This window comes from Salvia miltiorrhiza, chromosome 5, assembly GCF_028751815.1.
Source record: "Salvia miltiorrhiza cultivar Shanhuang (shh) chromosome 5, IMPLAD_Smil_shh, whole genome shotgun sequence".
NCBI lineage: Eukaryota > Viridiplantae > Streptophyta > Magnoliopsida > Lamiales > Lamiaceae > Salvia > Salvia miltiorrhiza.
Genome location: NC_080391.1, coordinates 29,064,370 through 29,081,797, shown reverse-complemented (window position 1 = coordinate 29,081,797; position 17,428 = coordinate 29,064,370). Strand labels below are relative to the sequence as shown.

Below are 17,428 nucleotides of genomic sequence, written 5' to 3'. Positions count from 1 at the left end.
ATGTATTTGCAACGTAAATTGTCGAAATCTACTGTTAGTATTAAATTAATATGCACATGTTCGGGTTTTATCATACATTAAAAATATAATAGTGGAAGCGGGAGGGATATGGGGACGTCTGGGGGCTGTTTTTGTGAATAACCTGGAACGTTCTATTGGAAGCGGGAGGGATACAAAGTTCTGGGAAGATAGGTGGATTGGGACTAAACCACTTAAGTTCAGTTTCCCTAGGCTTTTTCAGCTTAGCAGTAACAAAGAAGCAGTCATTAGTGATATGGGGACTTGGGAGGAGACAGAATGGATTTGGGACCTAAAATGGAGAAGGACTCTCTTTGACTGGGAAGTGCCGATTCTTAATGAACTGTTATCTTCTATCTCTGCCATTGTCCCAACTGCAGGTACGATTGACGGCTGGAGATGGACGGCATCTAAGGATGGCAGATTTTCTACCAGCTCCGCTTACGCCTGGATCAAAGAAAGTAGGTCACGTGAAGTGACGAGATCTTCCAGTAAACAAAAATCAGCCTTGGCCTGGAAAATCTGTGCTCCTCAGAAAGTAAGAGTCTCGGCGTGGAGAATTCTCAGGAATAGGCTTCCTTCTTGTGACAACTTAAGGAAGAGGAATATTCCTGTGGGTGAGGAGGAAATCATGTGCAATGCCTGCTGCCAGGAAGTGGAATCTGCCAATCACGTGTTCCTCACTTGCCCGAAGACAGATATGCTTTGGAGTGAGATCCAGAGGTGGACTGGTTTTCTTTCGGCACGACCTAATAGCATTGAAGGTCACTTCGACGTCTTCACACAGATGGGAAAAGGCAAGAAGAGTAGGAGGTTCTTATCGGCACTTTGGGCTTGCACCACCTGGCTCATCTGGAAAGGAAGGAATGAGAGTAGATTCGAAGGCAAGAACTGGGATGTCAAAAAGTTATGTGGAGAAATCAAAGCTCGGATGTGGAGTTGGAATAGAATCTTCAACTTTTTTTAGAAGGAGGCAAATTTCATGCTCTGGTGTTCTAACGATGTCTCATCTTTCCTTGTGTAACTGTTGGGTATCTCTGGTACCTAAACTTCTACCCTTTTTATATATAATTCCATTTTTTCTGACCAAAAAAAATATATATAATAGTATAAAATGTGCATAAAACAAAAAATAAGAGGGAAACCCCCGAAAAAATAATCTCATAAGTCGAGTGAATACTGGGGCGAAACGTGTCCTAGTAACAATTAGAAAATGAAACTAATGCCTACATAAATCCTAGGCACATGTGTCAAAGAGCTAAGGGGGGCAGTATTCTAAAAACAGTCAACGGGATTGAAAGTGGTATTATAATGAAGAAATCGGACCGGACCAAATTAAAGGAAAACCGAAGGAACTTTTGCATATGCTACGTGGCGCAATCTTATCGACGATGTGTATTACACATTGCCTAGGTTAGACATTTTATCTGCAGACATGACGCGATCTCGATTCTGAACTCTTTCCCCATAGGAAATGACATCTTCGACAACTCCAACCTAAGGAATCCATTGTTGTCGTCTTCAACCTTTGCATCCAACTTCACATCTTCCATGTTAATTCCACCTTCACATCCTTGTATCTTTTTAAACTCCCTCTTCACTCCAAGAATCGTAGCCTTATCAATCATCCACTTCTTGTTCAGAGCAAAATCCCCATTCAAAACTTTCGATTCAAGAAACACTTGATTCCCCACCAAACCAGCGTTAAATGTGAGTAAGCTCCATTTCCCTCCCTCACCTGCAAACTCCAAATCATCACCATCATCCAAGAACACTTGCCCGGAGCTATTCCCACTCTCACTCATCACAACCAGCAAATGGAACGGCGTGGCCCTCGCCCCCTGCGTCGTCATAGCTTCGCCCTGCATTGCTATGATGCTCCCCTCGCCAACATGCACGTTGATGGATTCAGCCGGCGCATCCAGCTGCACATACCGCCCCTCCTTGATGCTCAAGGAGCTCGAGTAGTTGAACATGTTGAACCAATTCCCCTTGGGAATGTAGGCATTCACTGAGAGCGCGCCCTGTTCCAGCACGGGGGAGACGAGCACGCTCCTTCCCAGTAAAAACTGGGCGCTGTTTCCGTAAGTGTTGGGGTCATGAGGGAAGGAGAAGAAGAGCGGCCTTGCCATAGGCGCGCCCTTGGTGCTGGCCTCGTACATCAAGGTGTAGAAATACGGTAACATCTTGTAACGAAGGGCCAAGACTATGCGAGCGGAGGCGGCCACGGAGTCCCAGACATAGAGCTCCTGAGGGATGCTGCCCTTCTCGGAGTGATCTCTGGCAAAGGGATAGAATGCCCCCAACTGGATCCATCTCCTGCAGAGTTCCTCAGTGGTGTTGCGCGAGAAGCCGCAGATATCGGCTCCCACCATGGGAATGCCAAACAATCCCGAGTTCAAGACGCTGGGGATGGAGTAGGCTAAGTCGTTCCACGTTGCAGCATTGTCGCCGGTCCAGTGCGCCGTGTACTTGCCGGCGCCCACGAAGGTAGACCTGCTCAGCACAAAAGGCCTTTTACCAGTGGCCTCAACCAGAGCAGCATGAGTAGCTCTGGACTCCAGAAAACCGTAAAGATTATGCACATTGTACTCTGTGAGGTTCCCAAAATGCAGACATGTTGCAGGCAGAGTTTTCTCGTTGATGGGGCGATGAGCTCCCGAGTTGTTGATCTTGTAGGGAGGATTGTCTAGGGATGAAGATGGAGTCGGGGGCGAGGTTATGAAGTTGGACACTTCATTCATGTCGATCCAGAGACCATCAACCGGAACAACATCTCGAAATATCTTGACCTCGTTAGTCCAGAATTCTCCGGTGGCTGGGTTGAGGAAGTCCGGGAAATAAGTTTTGCCCGGCCAAACTTGGCCCAAGTAAGGTACGCCGTCGCGCTTGATGAACACATCGGCCTGCATTCCCCGCTTGTAAGTCGGGTACGATTCGTTCACACTGATCCCTACACATTGCAGTTTGCGTCATATTTAGCTACGTACAATTAGTTCAAATATAATCTTACCGGGATCAATAATGACCACATATTTCTGAGTGTTTTTGTGAAGCTGATCCACGAATCTCCTCATCTCATCAGCGGGGAAGTTAACCGGATCCAGTGTGAAATCTTTGTAAGCATCCATGTAATCAATGTCGGTCCACATCACTTCTAAAGGAATGTTAGCTTTAGCATAGCTAGCCACCACATTCTCGACCTCGTACACAGATTTGTAACCATATTTGCACTGGTGGAATCCTATAATTACAAAAAAAATTATACTAAATCTCTAAGAAAAACAAGTTAATGAAACATGAAACTAAACTAAACTATGCAAGCATGTACTAACCGAAAGACCAGTATGGCATGGGAGCGGGGCGGCCGATGAGATCTGTGTACTGCTCCATCACCAACTCCGGCGTTGGTCCGGCGAAGAAATACAGATCAAGAATCCCTCCGATCACCTTATAAGTGATCCGATCGCCGGAATACACAACATCCATGGCGTTACTATTGAGCAGCAAGACGCCATGAGTCATCCCATTAGGCCTCACATCCATATAAAAAGGGTGCGATCCGTACAAATTCACATCAACATTGGCGCTGCCGATGTCGGCGTTCCATAGTGTCAGTGTCTGGTTAGGCTGAAGCCTAAACGACCCTCTTGTGTGCTCGCCGATGCCGTAAAGATTGGATTTTTGCGGAGGCAGCGACGACGACAGCTGGAGATATTGATTCTTGAAGACGAGGTAGGTGGAGGGCTGGTTTTGGATCGGGGCGGCGTCGAAGAGGGGGGCGGCGGCGCCGCGGCGGTGGACGGCGAAGCCGAAGGGCGTGGTGTTTTGGAGGGTGAAGATGAGGTCGGAGCTTGCGTCGGAGAGGAGCGGCGGAGAAATGCGGCCCCCATGGCGGCGCGGGGGGCGGGGGAGGATGTCGTTAGGGATTTCCCAACGGGTTTTGTCGGAGTCGGTTATGCTCACTCTCAAACGCTCTTTTGTTTCTAAGCTGTCGCGATTTTCAACTACGAATTAATGCTAAATTAATCCAACAACTCAATTATTAATGATTGTTAATTACCTGGCGGTGAGAGAGAGGAGTGGGAGATCTGGGCCGTACACAGAGGAGTGGTCGATGAGCTGAAGAAGAGAGCTGAGAGATTTTCGCGATGAATCGGCCTTTATAGATCGGAGACGGTAGCCATATCCGACTACTTCTGCTTCAGCTGAAAATGCTGAACAATTGAAGAATGCGACGAGAATCAATAATTGGAAGACTTTGGAATTTGGTTTGACCATTATGGATGGATCGTGAGTTTCAAGTAGTGGAATGAATCACTATCTTATCTATTACTGGACAACTCACACAGGAAATATCTAATCATTTATATATATATTAATTTTCATAAGGCAATATTATTTGGTGTGGTTAAAAGTCTTCCCAATAATGCAGTAACTATGACATTTTTTAGGTGGCGGTGTGTGAAAATGATTGACGTCTACATTGGCTTAAACTGTAATTAATTATAATATCGAGTACATTAGTTCGTTGTTTTCAAAATAGGCAAACTTCGTTTTCAACAAAAACAAAAAAGCGAATTTCCCGTTTCTCTAGCAATTTCCCCTTTTGGTTTAATTTTCTCCCCTCGGAAAATCAAGCCAAATCCTCTGTTAATTACTAGTACTTGTGTTGTATCTTCTATTATTACACTAGTAGATGAACGTCAATAGTAATTTTAAGATTTAAATTTCATAGTATTAATTATTGGCGTTAGAGAATGCATAAGACAAGATATAATTTTAGAGTAATGTTATTCATACATCTTAATATAATAGGATATTTTAGTAATTTTCTCTAATTAGTAATTAAGACTTAATTAGTGCTAGTTAATTAAAGTAGTACTCCATATGTTCCATTTAACATGACCATTTTTTATTTTGGATTGTCCCATTACAAATGGTCACTTCCATAAAAAAAATATTTATCTCACAAAAAGTTGTGAGCTTCACCGTTCTCTATCACTTTAACTTTTAATCACTCTTCTTCTTAATAATTGTGCTAGAAATTAAATGATCATGTTTAATATATGGGACATAGATACCCACACAAAGGCCCCACCACATGCACACGGCTACTACCCATACAACAGTGGAAAAATTATACCGCATGCACTCGTAATTGAATCCAAGGCCTCTCACAAATGAGAGTTTTTGGGTGTCTCAGTTTTACCACTTGAACTAGGCCTCATTAGCAGCAACTATATAAATTATTAGAAACAAATGATTTCATGTGTGTGTTGGTCTAATGGTAGGAGGTTAATGTCGGAGACCTAAGGTCCTGAGTTCGAGTTCTCTATCATTCAATCTTTGAATTTATTTATTTATTTATATAATTTATATAAAAAATGATTTCATATGTGTATCAATGAAATTTAATTAGAATAATATTTTAAAATGTAATGAAATGGATTCAATTTGAGACCTATCAATAATTAATCTAATCTAATTTTAGTAGCTACTAAGATCGCGGGGTTACGGGGTAACCCCCGTCTTGAATAGTAATAAATGCATTCATTAGAAAGTAAAAAGCTACATATTTAAAAATCAAAAATAATTTTAAACTAATTCAATATTTTATGATTAATATGTTTCTTTCTTCTTTTTTCATGAGCTTTTGTGTTGTTTTTTATATTGAACCCGAAACGATTCATATGTTTGTTTATTTTACATCATAAATCATAAATGATTTCATCATAGGTGTTCCCAACATTAATATAATCAGCAATTTTGGTTTGTTTACTTTTTTTCACTTACAAATGATGGTTCACTAATATAATTAACTGTATGATATTTTGCAAAACATATTATGTTTAAATTATTGAATGCTAAAAAAATTACTTAATTTCGTTATCATCTATATGTAACTACTCTTACTTCAAGGTTTTTTAATGTTATATAAAAATATATTCGTATATTTGACAATTTTTATATGACAATTGAGTTTCTAAAAAATTCTTATACATCAAAAGTTATATTTGGGTATAGCAACGTGGATAGTGAATATGATTGCTTATTAATATAGCTTATTATTTTGTGAAATAATAATGTTATAATATTAACGTCGATGCGGGGGGTTAGAGTGATGTCAGACATTGGGTGCCCGAATTCATTAATTAAATAATTAGTAATTTCTTTCAATCTAATTAATGTATTTTAATTTCATCAATATCTTCTATGTTTTTATAGTACAATATATTTTTATGAAATAATCTAACAATGTTGTCAATTTGAGGCAATATTCTCACAATTATAGCTATTTGTTTCAATTTTATAATGTTTGATTTCAATTTCACTTTATTTATAAAATAAACGAACAACACGGTCAATATGCGACACTATTCTCACCATAATATGTACTCATATAATTCTTTTGATATTTATTTAAATAATTAAACAATGTTATGAGCGTGTGACACTATTCATACTATTAGAGCATTGGCAACGGCATCCTCGATGCCTTACTCGCACTCGAGTAGGCGTTGCAGGGAGGAGCTACTCGAGTTTTCGAGTATGCTCGAGTGATTTTCTTTTCTTTTTCTTTTTTTTTAATTCTCTTCTCTTCTTTAAAAATTTCTCTCTCCTCTTTAAAAACTAAAAAAATCAAGTAGGCTATCAAGGAACCCCAATGCAGCACTACCTACTCAATAACACAACCACTATCAAGTAGGCTATCAAGGAGGCTATCAAGGAGGTCCCAATGCGGATGCTCTTACATCCAATCCTATTACTTTTCTATTATTTATTTTCAATTTCATAATACCTTATACTTTTTTTCTACAGTACTATATTTTTATAAAATAAATTTAATAATGAGATCAATGTATTATATTACAATAAATTATTATCTTAGTTATATTCCTTTCGATTTCATAATTTATAGTATTAATTTCACTGTTATATTTATATTATAGTTTAATTTAGATACTCTAGCTAATATGTCTAAAATTCCACAAATTAATAATTAGTTTTAACCTATAAAATAGTATAATTAATTAATTATATTTATAATTAAAAAACTATCTATGATTACTTCAATAAAGAAATTTTTGCATATCTACTAATGTTAGTTTAGATTTTTAAGGAATAAATCAATGATTTATATAACTGTATAAAGAAAGAAAATAGTAAAACAACATTGTCCACTATTTGTCAAAAGTAGGAGGGGTAAATAAGCCTTTGATTTACATAATTAATGCTTAAAACGGTCTAAAAGTAATAGACCTTACTTAGTCAAAATTTGAAGGGGTATTACTAGGGATGTCAATAAAGCTCGAAATTGATGGATCGATTCAAATTGGCCGATAAAAATGAGGATTGGGGTTGAAAATTTTTAGCTCAAAAAAAATTAGTCTGAATGACTCGAATAAAAAATAGCCCAATTCCAATAGGATTGACCCAAAAAACAAGTGGGTTGGCCTGATCTTAACCGAAGTTTTTCTTAATAATTGATTTTTAAACTTTATTACTTTATTTTTTTAATTTGATAATAAGATTTTGATACTTGTGGAATGTATTTTAGTTTTTTCCAATGGTTAATAACAACGTCTATGACATAAAAATCAAAGAAAAATAGTCATTTATGTTAGATATATATCTAATTCTTATCGATAATGAAGTTACATATTAACTAATAATTGAAATAACGCTATTTTTTTAATCTAATACGAGACGAAGTGTCTTGATTAAAAAAATACGGCCTATTTTTCTTACAAAATATGATTATCAATAATAAAAAAAATTATACAAGTAAATAAATTATAAACTTACGGATCCAATGGACTAGTCCAAAATCGAGTGAATTAAGGTTAGAGTCGAATATTTTAACCTGAAAAATAAAAAATTAATTAATCGAAACTAAAAGAATCGACATGATTCAAATCCTTATGTATTATGTATATCCATATTATATATGAATATATTAATCGACATTTTATACTAAATTGAGTTAACAAAGAGAATGAAAAATATATTTGGATAAAAATTAATATTTCAAACTCGATGGTCAAATTATGTTTGGTTTGTATAGTTTATCAATTTAAGGGTGGGACTCAATGACTCATCAGTCATCATGAACATGTGATAAAAATCTTTATTTATCATACGAATGTCAATCTAGTTTCAAATTTATGGATTGATTCAATTAATTCATTAATTTAAAAGGGTTAGGATTGAAAATTTTTAACTCGATGAAATTACAATAGCTTGATATTCGATATAATTAGCTAAAAAATAACTCGAAATTCTATAGAACTAACCCAAAAATAATATGTTCACTTGATCATATAAAATTTTTCTCGTTGTTTAATTTTCAACTTCATTATTTTATTTTTAAAAATTAGTATAATAAGATTTTTTTTCCCCCAAAAAATTTGTAAAATATATTTTGATTCAATATTAGAAAGACATACTCATCATTTCACTTTTCTGTAAATTTAATCCAATAATTAACATAAAATATTTAGATGTAAAAATTAAGAAAATGATAATTATTTGATAAAAAAATTGCATCTTATATTTTTAAGAGTTGTATAGTAATTACTTCCTTCATCAACGAAAAAGTGTCCCATTTGAAGTTCAGCACGAGTTTTAAGAAAATTATTAAAGTATGTATAAGTGAAGTAAAAGGAAATTTATAGGCGTAGTGTTAATGGCACGTTTTATTCCATTTATTTATTATTAATCCCAAATTAAGTTTTGAAGTTACTGATCTGCCGCATTCCACGCTTTTTCGAATCAAACCTGAATTTAAAAGTAAATTCATACTTTAATTTTTCAACTGAATTTAAAAGTAAAATCATACTGCAATCATTATCTAATTTATGAGAAAAACGAAAGATTTCAATCTCAAACTAGGGAATATACCTAGTGGTGGCATGAACATAAGAATATTTACCCTCAGATACTGAAAGTTCAATTGTCATCATAAGATAATATACGAAACAGACCAAGGCAGATGATCATACACAAAACATACCAACAATCACCACCAACAGATTAAACCAACATGCTCAGCAACAACATCATAAAAAAATTGCATCATCGGCCTTCAAACATCACCGGTCAGCCTTCTCCATCTCCGATGAAGCCATTCACGGTCAAATGAACATGCGTCAGAGGCGTTTCTGGCACCACCGTGTCCGGCTCGAAGGCCCACAAAGGAATCAAAAGAGATTCTATGTGGGTCGCTATCAACGACGGCGAAAATGCCGGATAGGATTTCGTTAGAGGCGTCATGTCACCGAAAGGCTGACCGAGCAACGACTCAAGAATCGGGGAGATAGGGGAAAACGTCTGTGAAACGCCTCCCCAAGGTCGGTGATTCGGCCGGAGACGATTCCGTCAGAAGCGATTCAGAGAGAGAAGCAGGAGGGAGGCTGAGATCCATCACGGAGGGAGGCGGCGATTTAAGGGAAAAAGTTAGGGTTTCCAACCGATGGACTAGAAACGAATGAGGGAGGCGATTTGAGGGAGAGAGTTAGGGTTTTCAGTTGGTAGACTAGAAATGAAGGAGGGAGGTGACACCTTAGGGTTTCGGGCTCAAAGGGAGGCGGCGATTTGAAGAAGGTGGCGCCTTAAGGCTTCGGGCTTAGAGGCAGGCAACGATTTTTTGTAGGCGGCGATTTGAAAAAGGACCCTCGAATTAGGGCTTGACACGGATGAAGAAGAAGGATGGAGATGACGCCTCATTGGTTTCCAGAATTTAGGCTAGCAAGAGACTTTATTATAGTCTTGCCACTTGTTAAGTTAATTTCTTTTAAATAGTTAATCGTATGTAATTAAGATTAAGTGATAAGAGTTCTTAATTATTGAGGTGGGTCCTTAATGGCAAAATAAAGTAAATTAACAAATTCATAAAGGGTCAAATTATACAAAAAAATGAATCATGATTCTTTTTCGTGGACAAAAAAATGGGTAAGTATGACTCTTTTTCGTGGACGAATGGAGTATTATGTAAGTCGATGTTGAAATATTACTTATTTATGTGTGCATTTGTTTATTATAAATATAATATTGTTAAGAGAAATATATTAGTTAATTTTTTAAATAAATTTTCGAGTTCGACTAGCTCGATGACCAGCCCGAAACCTAAACGTTTAAAGTTAGGATTAAAAACTTTTATCCCGAAAAATGTTCAATTCGATTAGTCTGCACCCGAATAATTCGATAATCTAATAGAACTAGCCTAAAATCTGATGAGTTGGCCCGATTGACATCCATATAGCCCTCTTAGACCACTCACATCGGTGAGTGTCACCGCAAAAGACAAACAACTGAATTTACAAAATTAAATGGAAATTGGAGCAATTAACGTGACTTTGGGCGGTTCACCGCCTTTGAGGCGTGAGAAAGTCATGCATATGTGGCACCCTTTCATTGGGTGCCACTTAATTAAATATATAATTTTAAATACTATTTTTTAATAGTTTATTGTAATATAAAAAAATTAAAAATTAGGAAAAAATTCTATATATAGACTTCCAATTTTTTTCATCAACACCACTTCAATATCCTTATTTTCTCATCAATCTTTCAATAGCCTTATTTTCTATCTTCATTTTTTCTTCATTTTGAAGCCATGGATCCAAACGACCCCAATTATTATTCAAATTTTGGATCTTTTTTTCACCCTCAAAAATTTTCAAATCCAGAAGATGTTCAAAATTCTCAGTACTACGAGAATTCTCAATTTTCTCCACACCTCAACCAAATTTCTACCCCTCACGAACATCCCATTTCACAAAATATCTCTCGAAATTTATTTCAAGATGTCGAACACCCAAAGAAAAATCAGAAAGCTGCAAAAAATGTAGCTTGGTGCGTGAAAGAAGATGTAGCGCTTATGTCTTCTTGGATCTGCATTAGCGAAGATAAGCAAAAAGGAAAAAATCAAATAGGGGCGACGATGTGGGAACGTGTGCAGAATATGTATCATGAAGCTCAAAAAGAAAATCCAGATGAGATCGGCCCAAGGAATATCGAATCAATGAAAGGTCGTTTTAAACGACTTAATGAAAATGCAAACAAGTGGATTGCTGCTTGCAAAGAAGCAAATGCTAGAAAAAGAAGTGGAATGAGCCAGAAAGATATAGAGATGAAAGCTCACTCAATTTATGAAGCAGGTGGCAGTAAATTCCAAGACTTGGTTGTTTTCAATGATGTTATGAGTAAACATCCGAAGTGAAACTTAGCAATCAATGAAGTTGGTGATGATCAAGAAAGTGGTGGCAGCACAAAAAGGTCTAAGACTTCTGAAGATGGTGATTACTTTATCCCGTCCAATCCAGAAACTCCAACTATTGGCGGATCTACTATGTCTCGTCCTACAGGTAGAGATAAAGCTAAAAGGAAATGAAAAGGTAAGGCAATGGCATCTGAATCAAATGAAATGTATGAAGAAATCCGTGCATTGAGACTTAGTAGAGATCATGAAAATGAGTTAATGACTGCTAAAATTGAATTGGAACGTGAAAAGCTTAAAATGAATTCTCTGAAGATGGAAAAGAAAATGTTGGTCGCATTGTTGGCAAAGGACCATTTGTCTGCAGAAGAGGAAGAGATGAAAAGCCACCTCATTGCTATTTTATTTCCTAAGTAGTTTTGCAATTATGTAATTTTAATTTATGTTTCAATGGTGTGATTTTAATTTATGTTATTTCAATTCTGCATTGCTCTATGTAATTTGTTTGAATTTTCAATCCAAGTGTTGAACATGCAAGTGTCTCTGACACTCTTCACGTGATCATAATTTTCTATCACACATTTTATGACATTTCACATGCACACTTTAATATCTGCCATTTACATGTCTTCTTTAATGTCTATCATTCACATGCACACGTAATAATTGTCCTGTCATTTCACATGTGAGTGTCTCAATAATGACAAATGAATGGTTCACATGCAGATGTCAAACAACTTAAATTAAATTTTATCACTGCATTTATTTTTCTATATAACATACCTCATATCCAGTACCTAACTCATTCTAAAGCCAAAATGTCTTCTTCATCTTCATCTTCATCTTCAGATGAATGGGAAGAACGACGTTATCAACAAAATCGTCAAATTGATCGCATTATTGACGATATGCTCATAAACAATCCCAATCTTATTTTAGGAACTTCTTCTTCCACCACTAAAAAAAGGTATTGTGATAGGGAACGTGAAGTTGGTGAGCAACGTTTGATGAGTGATTATTTTGTCCCTAATCCAACGTATACTCCGGAGCTCTTCCGGCGTAGATTTCGCATGCAAAAATCATTGTTCCTTCGTATAGTAGATGCTATTACTGCTAACGACGAATATTTTCAACAGAGACCCGATTGCACTGGTAGGCAAGGCCTTTCACCACTACAAAAATGCACTGGAGCTATGAGGGTGTTGGCTTATGGAACCGCAACCGATGCCGTTGATGAATACTTACGAATGAGTTCAACAGTCACGAGGGATGCTGACATTCATTTCGTAGAAGGTATCATTTCTTGCTTTGGTGACACATACCTTAGAAGGCCCAATCAACAAGATTTGCAAAGGCTACTCTATGTTGGAGAACAACGTGGTTTCCCCGGCATGATTGGAAGTATTGATTGCATGCATTGGGAATGGAAGAACTGTCCTACTGCCTGGGCTGGTCAATATGCAGGAAGAAGTGGAAAACCAACAATCATTTTGGAAGCCGTTGCATCATATGATTTATGGATATGGCATACGTTCTTTGGAACTCCAGGTTCGTGCAATGATATCAATGTACTTCATCGATCTCCCATTTTTAGTGATATTTTAGAAGGTAGAGCACCTAATATAAGTTATGTGGTCAATGGTCGTCAAAATGATAGAGCTTATTATCTCATTGATGGCATATATCCCTCTTGGGCTGCATTTGTTAAGACAATTTCAAGTCCAGTGCTCTGAAAGCACAAGTTATTCGCTCAACACCAAGAGGCTGTAAGAAAAGATGTCGAGAGAGCCTTCGGAGTTCTACAAGCTCGATTTGCATTTATTCGACGTCCTTGTCTCATTTGGGATAGGATTTTGATGGGAAAAATTATGATGGCTTGTATCATCATGCACAATATGATAGTGGAAGATGAACGAGACACATACCAAAACTATTATGATCCCACAGAATTTTTGATGGATTTACCTGCAGATGAAGATGTATCTATTCACTACTTAACTGACAGAATTGCAAGTTTGTCTAATTACATGATCAACAGGAATCGACTTCGCAATCGCGAAGCTCACAAAGCTCTGTAGAATGACTTAATTGAGCATATATGGGCAAAATTCGGCTCGACTAATTGAATATGTAATTTGCGTTTATTGTACTTGTAATTTTAATTTCCTATATGTATTTGTAATTTATTTTATGTATTTTTAATTTTGTTTTACTCGTGTAATTTTTATTGTATGATCAAGTAAATTTTTTTTATTATTTTTTATATTTTTTTCACTATTATTTTAATTTTTAAAATATATTTAAAAATTATTGTGACTAATATAAAGAATAAAAATAAAATAAAATAAAAAAGATAAAGGTCATGTGAGTGTCACTAATGGGAGTAGATTTAAGATAAAGGTTGGATTGTGTATGTGGAAGAGAGAGAAATGAATATTTTAATTGAAGGTTGAGTTGAGGGAAAGTCACTGATGGGGATAGTCTTACACATTATTTGGTATTGGCAGGGGTCACACAATTTGCGTTTTCAGTTGGAACTTGAGAAAATTGGAGAGAATGGAACAGTACCGGACCCAGATCCGAAAATGTAAAGGAGATTCCCGGGTCTTCACAGAAATATAAGTACAGAAAACCCGAATAACTTGACCCACCATAGGTGATTCCAGGACTCCGAATTTCGATCGGCGATGGCTACCGACCCCGACAAATTGATGGCCAAAGCAGATAAAATGTGAATTCACCTTCCTTCTTCTTTCTCCCATTGTTAGTTTCTTAAATCTGTTCATCTAGTTATGATTAATCTCAAAAATCGCCGTCTTTTTGGGGGAAAATTTTATCTATTTGCAGGACAAAACTCAGTTTGACGAGATGGAATGCTGATTGGAGGAATGCAACAGCTCTGTATGAACAGGCTGGTACTGTCACGCTCAATTTTTTTTGTATTTTCCTTTATATTAAATTTTGTTAGTGGGAGCTGAAGATTGAGAAAAATCAGCTAAGTGATATCTGAAGTAAATTTTTCCACGGTTTTTGATCAAAGTAGAAAGATTAATGGTATTTAGTTCTGCTATGGCAGGAAATGCGTACAGGCTTGCTAGAAAGTACGATAAAGCTAAGGAAGCATTTGAAAAGGCTTCCAAGGGGCAAGAAATGCAAGCTTCGTATGTTTTTTTTAATTTCGATCTATTTTTCCGCTGATGCACTATTTGATTCTATGAAGTAGATTTGATCAGTTTCTCTAGACACTAGTGATTGGGGCGGTCTTGATGAATGAATCAGGCCGTGGGATGCTGCAAAACATATGGAGTCTGCTGCAGCTCTTGCAAAGGAAGTAGGCAACTGGAATGAAGTGTCGGACTTCTATAGACGCGCGTCTGAGTTATACATTGAGTGTGGAAGGGCACAACCTGCATCGGATGCGCTTGCAAAGGGTGCTCGGTATGAATTTGTTTTGTTTTTAAGATTCATTTTATACACTATTAGTAGTCCTCATTGCACAGATGTTTTTTTGGTAATATGCTTATAAACTATGATTACGTGACTCTGTGACTGTGAATTTAGAAAGCGTTAAATGGCATATCAAAAGGATTGAGGTTTGGTGATATTGTGTACCCAATGTACATATTTATTTGCTCTTTGTTAGAAATGGATATTGGGCCCATTCCTCCCTTAAAAGGCCTTGTAAGGGAGAGGGTTGCCTGATGGGCCCAATATCCATTTCTAACATGGTATCAGAGCCAATCCAATCCAATGATGGCCCCCCCCAATATCGTTGTCAACAGATGGCGTTTGGGATAGTCCACGCTGCGCGTGCGGGGGGGTGTATTGAAGTGTCCCACATTGGATTGGAGATAGTGGCATGAGCCACTTTATATGGTGAGGCAACCCTCTCCCTTACAAGGCCTTTTAAGGGAGGAATGGGCCCAATATCGATTTCTAACACTCTTTAACTGCTTGGAATAATTGGAAATTTAGCTTTCCTTCTTTAATCGGAATACTCTCACCTTTTTTCATTGTACCCAATGATATCCTGATGGTTTCATAAACATGTTGTTTCTCTCTTAAAGTGCTTTAGAAGATGCGTTGCCTGATGGAGCTATCCAGCTTTACACTGATGCTTGTACTGTTCTTGAAGAGGATGGGAAGGAGCAAATGGCCTTTGATCTCTATCGTGCTGCTACAAGTGTTTATATAAAACTTGAGAAGTAAGCTTGCTTCCCTTTATTGAATAGATCAACTAATGGAGCAAATCATAGATGACGTTGAATTTATTAGTTGTTTGAGTGCGCAAAGTATAAACTGATGCTCTATCTAATCTTTAGTTGCCTCTTTGGGAATTAGTGTCTAACAGCCAGCTTACATGAAGTAGTCATCATAAATGTTTCTACTATGCAGGTTATTCATTTAGTGAAAACGGTTATCTGTTTCTTCTTAATCTGTTGTGTTGTGTATGTTAGTCCATGGAAAATGAAACTCTTTTCCTTATGTTACCCTTTCATAGATCATGAAATGATATTCTGATTTTCCTGCCAACAGGTACACAGATGCTGCAACTTTTCTTCTAAGATTGGCCCTAGCAGCTGACAAATGCAATGCTACACATAGCCAGTGCAAGGTGCAGAAATGTTCCACTATTTACTGTTTTCCTCCCTCTATAAAGATGGAAACATAGAGTTCATTCCTTTTAACAGTGAATAAGCCCTCCATCGTCACTCAGAGGGGACAAGAACTTACTCTAACGGCATGAAACCTATTTGACATTACCAGTCAGTGGCGCCTATTGCCTCAATGTTTGGTTTCACAATGAGTTTGAAAATTAATTGTCCCTGTTGTGCTAAATTGATAATTACATGCTTTGTAACAAACACAAGTTATTGTCTGAAGTCATGTTGTATACTAATATAACCTGTTGTGATGTAGGCTTATCTTAGTGCAATTATTGTGTATCTATATGCACATGACTTCGAGCAAGCAGAGAAATGCTACAATGATTGTTGCCAGTAAGTTGGCTTTCCTTTGCCCCCATCTTTTGTTGGTTTTTCTTTGTGCTTGTATGAAACATATGCTGCTCTGAATAATGTATTAGAGATTTAGACCATATTATTTTATGCTTTGTGCACTTTACTGAATTTATCTTATTTTGCATGATTGTAATTTTCAGTAATCTCTCTTGGTAATGTTCAATGATAATCAGCAATTTATTCTTTATGGCTTCTTTGGCAGAGTGGATGCATTCATGAATAGCGATCAGAATCGTGCTGCATCTCGACTTATGTCTGCATATACTGATGGGGATGTTGAGGAAATCAAACGTGCAGCTCAGTCAAGTATCATTTCCAACCTTGACCATGTGGTAAGTCTTTTTGATCCATTCTCAACCTTGTGGTGTTGCTTCATCATACTGTCACGAATTGGCTTCAACTAATCAACTTTAAATTGAATAAAGGGAAGGGTAAAAGTTGCATGATTTCTCTTTTCGCATTTTCCTTCTTATAACACCTCGTTCCACTATATTATGTTAATAATTCATCTGTTGCAGATCATCAAGCTTGCAAGGAAACTGCCTACCGGAGATGTCTCGAGTTTCAAGAGGGGTGCTGTAGAAACGGAAGATCCGTTGGATGAAGACGATCTCACTTAATATCATGCTCTACTGAAATGAATTTGCTCCAACAAATCTCTAACAGAATTACCCACAGTTTACATCCCCCATTTCATGGTATTGTGATTTTTGCAAATTTCTGTGGAGAGCTTACCATGTGATTATGTGAATATATATATCCATTTACCATCTAAAGCACATCAAAGGTCGTCGCTTCTGGCGTTTGCTCTTGTGGTTTCCCTGTATTATTGAACTGCCTATTTGTATTGCCTAATATGATTTTGAATGATTTTTTTTTCTTTCTCTGTTGATAATCTTTCGTTAAAGCAGGAAAAATTAAATAAAGGTAAAAAGGTTCGGGTTGCTCCAAGCCGTATCGAACATTTCGGTCCAGGATCGGGTCGGCGTTGACCCAAACAACCCAAGAAAACGTGTTACTTCAGTGTTGCACACCCTCCAAATGTATTTGAAATTAAAATTTGTCTCCTGACAAGTATTGACATTGTATTTCGAAATTCTACAAAAAATACGATATCATATTTGTCACTTTACATTGTCATCAGATGCATCTTCTTTAATTGTTCGAT

At 37.0% G+C, this 17,428-nt stretch overlaps 4 protein-coding genes and 1 pseudogene across 6 annotated transcripts; 4 read left to right on the top strand and 1 right to left on the bottom strand.

Annotated features, from left to right (window-relative positions):
* Window positions 1–274: 274 nt before the first annotated feature.
* LOC131025764 (uncharacterized) lies at window positions 275–985 on the top strand. The gene has a single exon (XM_057955550.1). It carries the CDS (start codon window positions 275–277, stop codon window positions 983–985), a length of 711 nt encoding a protein of 236 aa, XP_057811533.1.
* Window positions 986–1,359: 374 nt separating this feature from the next.
* Window positions 1,360–4,438, bottom strand: LOC131026341 (alpha-glucosidase-like). Its single transcript, XM_057956198.1, has 4 exons — window positions 4,082–4,438; window positions 3,354–4,009; window positions 3,032–3,262; window positions 1,360–2,971 (listed from the first exon to the last, which is right to left on the bottom strand). The coding sequence occupies exons 1-4, from the start codon at window positions 4,297–4,299 to the stop codon at window positions 1,428–1,430; spliced, it is 2,649 nt and encodes an 882-aa protein (XP_057812181.1). The 5' UTR covers window positions 4,300–4,438; the 3' UTR covers window positions 1,360–1,427.
* Window positions 4,439–10,636: 6,198 nt separating this feature from the next.
* On the top strand, window positions 10,637–11,242 carry LOC131025763 (uncharacterized). The gene has a single exon (XM_057955549.1). It carries the CDS (start codon window positions 10,637–10,639, stop codon window positions 11,240–11,242), a length of 606 nt encoding a protein of 201 aa, XP_057811532.1.
* Window positions 11,243–12,057: 815 nt separating this feature from the next.
* Window positions 12,058–13,317, top strand: LOC131025762 (uncharacterized; annotated as a pseudogene).
* A 424-nt stretch (window positions 13,318–13,741) lies between these two features.
* Window positions 13,742–17,400, top strand: LOC131026340 (gamma-soluble NSF attachment protein). 3 transcript variants are annotated; one of them, XR_009102247.1, is made up of 10 exons: window positions 13,825–13,970; window positions 14,087–14,154; window positions 14,316–14,400; window positions 14,519–14,677; window positions 15,307–15,444; window positions 15,776–15,854; window positions 16,160–16,239; window positions 16,463–16,592; window positions 16,779–16,958; window positions 17,172–17,400. XR_009102247.1 is itself a non-coding variant. In XM_057956197.1 (9 exons), exons 1-9 carry the CDS (start codon window positions 13,927–13,929, stop codon window positions 16,878–16,880), a joined length of 885 nt encoding a protein of 294 aa, XP_057812180.1. In that variant the 5' UTR covers window positions 13,742–13,926; the 3' UTR covers window positions 16,881–17,137. The 3 variants fall into 3 exon arrangements, 1 of the variants encoding a protein (XP_057812180.1); XR_009102248.1 differs by having other exon boundaries at window positions 17,169–17,205; XM_057956197.1 differs by lacking the exon at window positions 17,172–17,400 and having other exon boundaries at window positions 13,742–13,970; window positions 16,779–17,137.
* Window positions 17,401–17,428: the final 28 nt, after the last annotated feature.

Excerpts from the sequence above, each read along its gene's own strand:
- LOC131025764 (XM_057955550.1), top strand. The coding sequence starts at position 275 with ATGGGGACTTGGGAGGAGACAGAATGGATTTGGGACCTAAAATGGAGA.
- LOC131026341 (XM_057956198.1), bottom strand. The coding sequence starts at position 4,299 with ATGGTCAAACCAAATTCCAAAGTCTTCCAATTATTGATTCTCGTCGCA. Across the intron at positions 3,263-3,353 it reads CATGCCATACTGGTCTTTCG|GATTCCACCAGTGCAAATAT; the intron begins GTTAGTACATGC and ends TTGTAATTATAG. Across the intron at positions 2,972-3,031 it reads TGTGGTCATTATTGATCCCG|GGATCAGTGTGAACGAATCG; the intron begins GTAAGATTATAT and ends TGCAATGTGTAG.
- LOC131025763 (XM_057955549.1), top strand. The coding sequence starts at position 10,637 with ATGGATCCAAACGACCCCAATTATTATTCAAATTTTGGATCTTTTTTT.
- LOC131026340 (XM_057956197.1), top strand. The coding sequence starts at position 13,927 with ATGGCTACCGACCCCGACAAATTGATGGCCAAAGCAGATAAAAT. Across the intron at positions 14,155-14,315 it reads AGCTCTGTATGAACAGGCTG|GAAATGCGTACAGGCTTGCT; the intron begins GTACTGTCACGC and ends CTGCTATGGCAG. Across the intron at positions 15,855-16,159 it reads CTACACATAGCCAGTGCAAG|GCTTATCTTAGTGCAATTAT; the intron begins GTGCAGAAATGT and ends GTTGTGATGTAG.